Below are 10,525 nucleotides of genomic sequence, written 5' to 3' on the forward strand. Positions count from 1 at the left end.
GTTAATATTACCATTGTCTATACATTTCATTTTTGATAAATAGTTTAAAACACTAAGTAGAAGAGTAAGTGAACATTATGGGTTTTGTGTTGACATGGACACTGAAATTAATTGAAAATGCTTAAAGGACATTGAACTTTGAATATGTCATAAAAGAAAAGAAACATAACAAGAGTGTATTTGAAATGGGAAAACTTTAGTAAATTACTGCAAGATCCTTGAACCTGACAAGCCGTGTCCTCCTTTTTCTCCTGCATCACAGGTTGTGTTACAGGAGTCAATCTGTTAACCACGGTGCCGTTGCTACAGTACCCGTTACAGATTTTTGGTGGCCCGTACGGGGAACGGCGTCAGATGCGCAGGACGAGCACAACCAGAATCAGCCGTGTGAAGCGTTCCGGCAGTTGGCGACTCTTCAGCCCATTCATCTGGAGGAAGATTGGGTCCCACAGCCACGATGTCAGTGCCTCCCCTGCCCTCCAGCGTGTGAAGACGCAATTTACCTCAACAATCTATCATCCCAGATGCACAGGCTGTACATCCACCACCACGAGTGCCTGTGAAGACGACGGTGCAACGCAACTGGAACCAGACCTGGAGCCACGGGTGAAAGAGCTGCCTGTAAGAGCGACCAAAAGTGAGGAAGACGGAACAGCAGTCATGGCGGACGGTGAGAGAAAAGGCTTGGTGTGGGGCATCAAGAAGAGTCTGCTCACTCTGACGGCCGATGAACTTTTCCAACTAGCTCACAGTGTTGGTCCTGTGCCGGGGAAGGATGCATCCACGCTTCAGGTTGGCGAGGAATAAAGTTGCTTTGAGTACATCCTAGCTTTCATGAACAGTGACACTCTCATGCAATCTGAGGATTCAGGTATGGCTGTGTTGTTGGAGCTAAATGATACTGTGAATAATGTCATTCAGGTTCGTAATGCTCAGTCTAGGATGGTAGCAGATGTTGATACGCGCAATGTAATGGCAACCCAGAGCTGAGTGAGAATGCAACAATGGGTCAGAATCATCTCCTGCTGGAACAGCCCCCAGCTGACCGCACCACCGCCTGCTGAGGAATGGCAACCACGTGGAGCGCATGGGTGCCAGAGTCCCAGCCCACCTGGCCACCGCGCAAGATTTCTCTTTTTTTTCCCCTGTGCTTTGACAGTGAAGTGAAAACAGGTGGTAAAGCCAGAGCCAAGGTGAAGACTCCCTCCTCCCATGCTGGATTGCAGTTTCCAGTCGGCCATGTACACCACCTGCGGGGGGGCAGCTGTGCGGGACATGTGGGTGCCAGAGCCCCCATTTACCTGGCGGCTGTGCTCGTGTGTCTGGCCGCTGGGATCCTCGAGCTGGCCAGCAGCGCTGCTCGGGTGGGCAGGGACTCTGGCACCCACGCGCTCCACGTGGTTACCCTTCCTCGGCAGGCGATGGCGCGGTCGGCTGGGAATGCGGTCCGGCACAGGATGATTTTGTTCTAATCTTTGGGCGTCAAAGCACAGAGAAAAAAAAGAGGAATCAGCCAGATGACATGATGAATGATGACAGTTTTCTATTGACATGAGCCCCACTTTACGCTCCATTCACAGCCTTATAGGGAGACAGCATCAACAGTTATGATAAATTTGACTTCAGGAATCAAATCTACATATCTGAATTGACCTAAGCACAAGTTTTCACATGTTAAATGTAATAACGACGGAGAAGTCAGCCAGAGAATCCACAGTGATTACAGCAGCATGCATTTAACACTGACAGCACGAGACCACTGCAGCGCTTTAACCTTTCAAGATGGCGGGGCTGCAATACGCTCAGGACAGGCCTTTTGTACAGCTCGACTCTATCTAGTAAATCTGTGGTCTCAACAGTAGAGACACTTTGGGTGCATGCACACAGTGAGGACGTTTGACGTCATGATCTCAGAGCCAGCCAGATTCCAGCCATATCTGCATTCAGCATTTGGTGAATCCCACTCATCCCACCTCTCGCTGGGTTGAGTGGAATAGAAACACTCCAAATCCACCTCGAATCAGACAAACAATATATATATATCAGAATCCGACTCAAGCTGAACTACCAACCCCAGTCTGAATGGGGCCCTTAGATAATTACTGAGTCCACTGACCATTCAAATAACAAACTCTACCAAAGTCCAAGTGTTTATGGACTAAGTGTAGCAGAACATTCCTGGTATATGGTGTTGCGTCCTCACAAAAGACTGAGCCGTAAATGCATACATAAAATATATTAACACAATTACACAAATGTCACACAATTAATGAATTACTTGTGTAACATTCATTTTTGCTTTGGACATTTTACTAATGTGCCATAGTTTGCTTTGGAGGAAACAAAGGTAAACAGAAAACAACAGTAATTCAATTGAAATAAAGCATTACTAACCAAGAACCAGAATGGAGTCATCTTTCTTGATGTGCTTTTCAACAAGATGCTGGAATTTGGAGAAGCTGCCCAACCATTCATAGCCCTGCTCTGTTTTGTATCTTTCATCCCAGTAGTCAACGTCTTTGTATCTGGAGTTGTCTTCTGGCAAATGCTCCATATTCTGTATGTCAATGAGATCGTGACATAAAATGAAGTTACTGCACATCACCATGTCAATACCTTTAATACCTTTTAACTCTGATCATACTTGTGAATTTCAAAACCCAGTGCAACACAGACCTATAACAAGTCAGGGTACTGTGGTACAAGCATTCAGTTCACACATTCAATGATCAATGTTGGGATGTGGCATCATATTGTTATCAATGTCCCCAATAGAAATTCTCCCCACAATAAGCATTTGTCATGCGATATTATCCATATAGTTACATTCATGTTTTGCTCTTTGGCCAATCTTTTTGAAAAGTGGTGAATAAATGTCCAAGGTAGGTTCGACACTAAATGTCGAACACTCGACTCAGATACTTGTGGTGTGGTTTCCTTCAAGTGAAAGTAGTTTTAATGGAAACGCACAGCAGCAGGTTGAACAACAGCTCCAAGTGAACGTGTTCATTACTTTGAAGTTGCAGAATCGATATATCGACAATGACAGCGCCAATAACTGCCCGCATGCTCCCAGACCACATTAACTATGCATGAATAATACTACCATATCCAGCTCAAACAACTACTACACCACTGTTCTGCTTCTGTAACTGCAGCGGAAAATGCAGCAACTTTATAAATAAAGCAGGTTTGCAAAACCGACTGATTTTATGGGCCCAGGATAACTGACTGTGAAGCAATAAGGTCAGTTTCAGAAGTGTTGGGAAAGTGTAGGAACACGGACCCACAACAGGGGGCGCAAATGAACGGACAATGGAATAGGTCAAATAACAACACTTTACTGTTGCGAACGTGCACAACAAAAACAACAAATTACAACAATGGACAAAGTTCAATTCACAAAGGTGTCGTGTGGGCAGGCTCGAAGATAGGAGACGCCTCTCCAAAGTAGAACCGGAACCACACGGTTTCCTCCGCCACAGGACCCCGGGAATACTGGAGCCGCCAAGTTCCGAACTCCCAGGTGGCCACTGCCTCCGCGTGTCGGACCTGGTACTGCTGGCGAGGAACAAGAACACAATTAAACGTGGGCGCGTTTGCACCCAGCAACCTGCACGGCAGGGAAGCTACCTCCACCTCTCGTTGGAGAAAAAAAGTCTGCAATCACTCACAAAAATCACAAAGGTTACTGTCAAGCAGGCAGCTGAGATTATTACCTTCCAGGTAGAACGATATCTCGGCGATGAGGTGGAGATGCCGTCCTGCTGATATACCCCAGTGATAATTGCCGTCAGCTGTCTCAGGTGATGGGTGACAGCTGTTACCGAGGCAGCTCCTGTGGGGCGGCGGCGCCCTCTGGTGCCTGGAGCCCGCACTCCAGGCAGGGCGCCCTCTGGTGGTGGTGGGCCAGCAGTACCTCCTCTTCAGCGGCCCACACAACAAGAATTAGGATTTGCAAGGAAGATATATGAAACACGGTAAGAATATTAGGTTTATAAGATCAGCGTGATTTGTTCATTATACAATATGAGGAACTGATGTAGACAGCTCCAGAAATAAATTTATTAACTCTGCTTTTGTTTGTCTGTTCATTTGTTTGTTGATTGCTTGTTTGGGAGTAGGCTGGAGCCCACAATTTTTTGATGCATCATTATGAAATTTTTACTGAAGATTCATATCATGATAGGCAAGAACTGATTCAATTTTCAAGGTCATAGGTCAAAGGGCAAACTCAGTAAAAATCTCAGAATATTGGAAAAATCCCTATCAATAACATTGAATGAGTTTTCAAAAATTGATAACTTTGTCAAAAAACATCAAATTTCTTTCATACTTTATGTATGATGGTGTCCTTTGACAACTGATAAAGTTTGATCTGGATCTGATCCAGATTACAGATTTTGTGGCCATTTAAATTTAACATTGAAAACCCATTTTAATGTATATTTTACATTATATTTTAATCAAACATGCCCCAGTCATTCTCATATTTGAAAGGGAGGTACAGACTGGCACTCAATATCGCCTGACAAAGTTTGATCTGGATTTGATCCGAATTGCAGATTAATGTGGACATTTGAATTTAATGTTGCAACTACTATACGGAATAGGATTACAATAATACAGTTAAAACAGAAGGTAAATTATTAATTATCCACTTTAACAGCAGAAGTATGTACACAAACTTTAACAGTATCAAAGAATTTCTTCAGCAGTTTACAAAACCCTTTAGTATAATAACAATTTCAGAAACGTGGTTCAATGCGCAAAAAGGAATACAATTTGAGTTGGATGGTTATGATCTAAACTACATCAACAGAGTGAATAAAGGAGGTGGAGGTGTTGCTATATATGTGCGGAAAAATATTAAATTTAAGGTAATAGAAAGTATGACGTTAACAATAAAAGATGTGTTAGAATGTATATCAATAGAAATTTATAATGGAAACAAGAAAAACATTATTATAAGTTGTTTATATAGGGCGCCAGGCTCAAATATGGCTACATTTACAAACTGGGTGGACAGAATGTTTTCATCAATAAATAACAAAAAAATATTTATATGTGGAGATTATAACATTGATTTAATAAACCCCAATAGGCACACATCAACTGACGAATTTATAAACACAATGTACAGCATGAGCTTATACCCAGTTATCACCAGGCCAAGCAGAATTACATTGAATAGTGCAACTCTAATAGATAACATCTTCACAAACGACATAGAAACTAAAAATATAAGTGGTTTATTGATTTGTGACATAACTGACCATCTTCCTGTGTTCACTGTGTATGACTCCAATTGTAATTTTCAGGTAAAACCCCAATACTCTGCATTTAAACGAGTAAGAACCCAAAAAGCAATAGATCACCTCAATAATGACTTAACAAAACAGGACTGGCGCACTGTGTATAGGGAGAATGATGTGGATTGTGCCTTCAATAAATTTCTAGACATTTTCAATTCATTATATGAGATAAATTGTCCAATACGCCAAGTCAACAAAAACAGTACTGTCGCCAAAAGTCCATGGTTAACAAAAGGTCTACAAAATGCTTGTAAAAAGAAGAATACATTATACAGACAATTTGCTAGACTAAGGACAAAAAATCTGAACATAGATATAAATTATAGACAAAACAAACTAACTATATAATCAGAGCCAGCAAGAATTATTTATACCAATCTATTAAATAATAATAAAAATGACACCAAGAGAATCTGGGAAATTCTTAACACTATAATCAAAAATAAGGTAAGAGGTAATTCTTATCCAAATTATTTTATTGATAAGAACAAGGACATCTATAATATGTATAACATAGTTAATGGTTTTAATAACTTCTTTGTTAATATTGGACCTGACTGGCAGCAAAAATTCCCGATGGTTGTAACAAGGAGCAGGAATCACTCATAAAAATCAATCCAAACACAATGTTTCTCTCCAGTGTTAGTGAAGCCGAAATATATTGTTAATAAATGTAAAATAAAAAATCAACTGACTGTTATGACATAGATATGAAGCTAGTAAAAACAATAATCAAAAGCATATCAAAACCCCTGACTCATATGTAACTTGTCATTTCAAACTGGGACATTCCCGATCAAAATGAAGATGGCAAAAGTTATTCCACTATACAAAAATGGAAATAAACATATCTTCACAAACTACAGACCGGTCTCTCTACTTCCACAATTTTCCAAAATTTTAGAAAAGCTTTTTAACAACAGGTTAGGATCCTTTATAGAAAAATATAACATAATTAACGAATGTCAATATGGGTTTAGGTCTGGTAGGTCAACTTCACTTGCAATAATTGAAGCAATAGAAGAGATTACAAACACCTTAGTAAAAACTATATAGTTGGAATATTCATTGATTTAAAGAAAGCGTTTGACACTTAATCACCAATTCTACTCAATAAATTGGAAAGATATGGTATCAGGGGAGTGGCTTGGAACTGGATTCAAAGCTATTTAACGAGAGACATCAGTTTGTGCAGATGGGTGCATTTAAATCTGGGTGTTTGGGCATCCCTTGTGGGGTCCCACAGGGATCCATACTGGGTCCACATTTTTTTAATCTTTATATAAATGACATATTTAATGTGTCACAATTATTAAAATTATTATTATTTGCAGATGATACCAATATATTCTATTCCAGTGATAACTATAGCAAACTTATTAATGTGGTAAATAGTGAATTAATTAAGCTGAAAACTTGGTTGAATATTAATAAATTATCCCTAAATATAAAAAAGACTAAAGTCATGTTTTTTGGAAATCATAATGTCAATTCTAATTTACCAATAAATATAGACGGTGTCGAAATAGATAAAGTGTCAGAAGTCAAATTTTAGGGATAACCATCGATAGTAAATTAAGCTGGAAGTCTCATATCAGCCACATACATAAAAAAGTTTCCAAGAATGTCTCTATTATGTACAAAGCAAAATATTTTCTGGATCATAATGCATTATATTTATTGTATTGTTCTTTAATCTCTCCTTACTTAACATATTGTATAGAAATCTGGGGTAACAATTACAAAAGTTTGCTACATCCCCTCTGTATAATCCAAAAGCGGGCAATAAGAATCATCTATAAGGTAGGATATCTTGATCACACAAATAGTCTATTTTTGTAATCCAAATTGTTGAAAATGCCAGATCTGGTTAATTTTCACACTGCACAATTATTATATAAAGCCAGTAAAAACTCATTACCCAGTAATATTCTGAGTCTCTTCACCCAGAGAGAAGGAAGCTATAACTTGAGGGGATGTGGTAACTTTAAAGTCAAGGCAGTGAGAACTACCAGCAAAAGTTTCTGTGTGTCCGTGTGTGGCATTAAGCTGTGGAATAGTTTGGCACCTCAGCTCAAGCGATGTCCTAACATCCATCAATTCAAAAAAAGATACAAAGAAATGGTTCTGTTGAAATACATGAATGAGGAGAGAGGTGTGATCGTCACGTCTTTTTAATTTATTTCTAGTTAATTTACCTTTGCTTTTTTGCCTTGTCAGCAATAGAAGGGGTCTCGCTAGGACACACAAACTTTCATAAAATACCTGGAATTATCCTGTACATCAATTTAATTATATATATATATATCACAGCCATAATTGTAAACTATATTATAAAAAATGATAATAATGATAATAAAATCTTACTATATGTTTGTTAATATAATAGATGTTAACATATTTGCATAATACCTGTTATTGCCGGTGTCGTAACCATGGTCAAAAGTATTATTTTTATACATCATGATCCTGTAGTTGAAATGCTAGTCAAATAGAAGTATGGTGATGATGGTAATAACTTAGAGAGAGGGGAAACATGTATATGTATGTATGTATATGTATGCGTATAATATGTGTATGCGTGTGTGTATGTGTGTATGTATATATGTGTATGTATAATATGTATGTATATGTGGGTGTGTATGTATGTATATATACATATATGTATTTTGTTTACATTTATATAAATATGTACATATGTAAGTTTATTGATACATAAAAAGACTTTTCCTTTTCTTTCCTCCTTGTTTCCCCCTCTTACATCACTTACATCATTATCACCAGATCAGGGTCGGCAAGTGGGGTCTGTTGCTCAAAGGTCTCCCCCTTCTGCCAGCAGACTCCAAAACCTTGTCTTTTAATGCAGAGCCTAGGACATTCAGCAAAGGGTGGACCTGTGTCAGGGGGCGACCCCTCTCTGGCAGCAGGTTTACAAAATACTTTGCATCTTTTAATGCACCACACACATGACAAATGGGGAAGGGGGAAGGGGAAAAAAAAGAAAATATAATAATATGATGATAAATTAATAAAAAAGTTAAGGTAATTAAATTAATAAATAAAATGAATGTAGCATAATTGTATATATGTATATGTATTGTGTATACATGTGTGTATAGGTGATGTATGTGTGTATTTGTGTATGTATGTTCGCATGTATGATATATATATATATATATATATATATATATATATATATATATATATATGAGACAGAATTACCATCGACACACACAAGAATAGTCCTTTTAAATAGTCATTTTCTGAGTAAATGTGGGGAATTTATTGACATATGAAAATGGCTTAAGGAATGACACCAGCAATATCAATAGCAATTAAAAAAAATGGTAGTAATATAATAATAGAAATAAAAAAAAAAAAAAATTTTTGATTGACAATAATTATTGTCATTATTACTGTCTATTATGGTGGGAATTGTTTTTATCATCATTATTATTATTATTATTATAGATACTCATCACTAATATGATATCAATTACATAGTAATAAAAAAGGAATATTGGTCACACTCGGTAGTCGTAATAACGTATGGGTATTTGGGGTGGGATTAAATAAGTTCGTCTTCATCCCACCCCTTTTCGGGTTAAGTGCGGGTATGTATGCGTGTATGTTTGTATCTCCTGTTCTTTTCAACCCAATGTGGGTAAATGTAGATGTCAAAGAAATGCTTATTTTGTAAAACTCAAAATAAATGATCAATCAGTCAATGCTGAAAAGCCTATTTGGTGTACATTTTGCATTACGAGGGCTGTCAATAAAGTATAGGTCTTTTTTATTTTTTTCAAAAACTATATGGATTTCATTCATATGTTTTTACGTCAGACATGCTTGAACCCTCGTGCGCATGCGTGAGTTTTTCCACGCCTGTCGGTGACGTCATTCGCCTGTGAGCACTCCTTGTGGGAGGAGTCGTCCAACCCCTCGTCGGAATTCCTTTGTCTGAGAAGTTGCTGAGAGACTGGCGCTTTGTTTGATCAAAATTTTTTCTAAACCTGTGAGACACATCGAAGTGGACACGGTTCGAAAAATTAAGCTGGTTTTCGGTGAAAATTTTAACGGCTGATGAGAGATTTTGAGGTGATGATACTGTCGCTTTAAGGACTTCCCACAGAGTGGGACATTGCGCAGCGCTCTCAGGCGCCGTCGTCAGCCTGTTTCAAGCTGAAAACCTCCACATTTCAGGCTCTATTGATCCAGGACGTCGTGAGAGAACAGAGAAGTTTCAGAAGAAGTTGGTTTCAGCATTTTATCCGGATATTCCCTGTTGAAGGAGAGTTTTTTAATGAAAGACGTGCGGACGGATTGCAGCGTCGGCTCACAGCCGCTGCGACGCTCCGCCACAGGAAAAACACCTCTGTTGGAAGCCTTAAGGACAAGTTGGAACATGTCCAGCTGTTAAACAATTCTCATATACTCACTCCACTGAAAGCCATCAAAAGCCGCCTGGATTTTACAAATGGTTATCAACACGGAGGTGTTTTTCCTGTGCCGCCGCACCGCACCGGCTGCGTCCCGACGCTCGGACCCGTCCGCACGTCTTTCATTAAAAAATCTCCTTTAACAGTGGAATATCCGGATAAAATGCTGAAACCGACTTCTTCTGAAACTTCTCTGTTCTCTCACGATGTCCTGGATCAATAGAGCCTGAAATGTGGAGGTTTTCAGCTTGAAACAGGCTTGACGACGGCGCCTGGGAGTGCTGCAGGACGTCTCGCTCCGTGGGAAGTCCTTAAAGTGACAGTATCACCTCAAAATCTCTCATCAGCCGTTAAAATTTTCACCGAAAACCCAGCTTAATTTTTCGAACTGTGTCCACTTCGATGTGTCTCACAGGTTTAGAAAAAATTTTGATCAAACAAGCGGCAGTCTGTCAGCAACTTCTCAGACAAAGGATTCCGACGAGGGGCTGGACGACTCCTCCCACAAGGAGTGCTCACAGGCGAATGACGTCACCGACAGGCGTGGAAAAACTCACGCATGCGCACGAGGGTTCAAGCATGTCTGACGTAAAAACATATGAATGAAATCCATATAGTTTTTGAAAAAAATAAAAAGGACCTATACTTTATTGACAGCCCTCGTATCTCAATCAAAAGTGGCTCAATCACTCTCATTTGTGACAGTGAAGTGCAAACTGGCACTCTCAATGAATAGACCAAGTCTGATCCACATCTGATCCATATTGCGGA

General features: G+C 39.2%; 1 protein-coding gene across 1 annotated transcript; it reads left to right on the forward strand.

The window, feature by feature from the left end:
- Positions 1 to 996: 996 nt before the first annotated feature.
- LOC117521261 (histone H2A-like) lies at positions 997 to 1,472 on the forward strand. Its single transcript, XM_034182590.1, has 2 exons — positions 997 to 1,070; positions 1,160 to 1,472. The coding sequence occupies exons 1-2, from the start codon at positions 997 to 999 to the stop codon at positions 1,470 to 1,472; spliced, it is 387 nt and encodes a 128-aa protein (XP_034038481.1).
- Positions 1,473 to 10,525: the final 9,053 nt, after the last annotated feature.

The sequence above is a fragment of the Thalassophryne amazonica genome, chromosome 12, assembly GCF_902500255.1.
Source record: "Thalassophryne amazonica chromosome 12, fThaAma1.1, whole genome shotgun sequence".
Lineage (NCBI taxonomy): Eukaryota > Metazoa > Chordata > Actinopteri > Batrachoidiformes > Batrachoididae > Thalassophryne > Thalassophryne amazonica.

Excerpts from the sequence above, each read along its gene's own strand:
- LOC117521261 (XM_034182590.1), top strand. The coding sequence starts at position 997 with ATGCAACAATGGGTCAGAATCATCTCCTGCTGGAACAGCCCCCAGCTG. Across the intron at positions 1,071-1,159 it reads CCACCGCCTGCTGAGGAATG|TGAAGTGAAAACAGGTGGTA; the intron begins GCAACCACGTGG and ends GTGCTTTGACAG.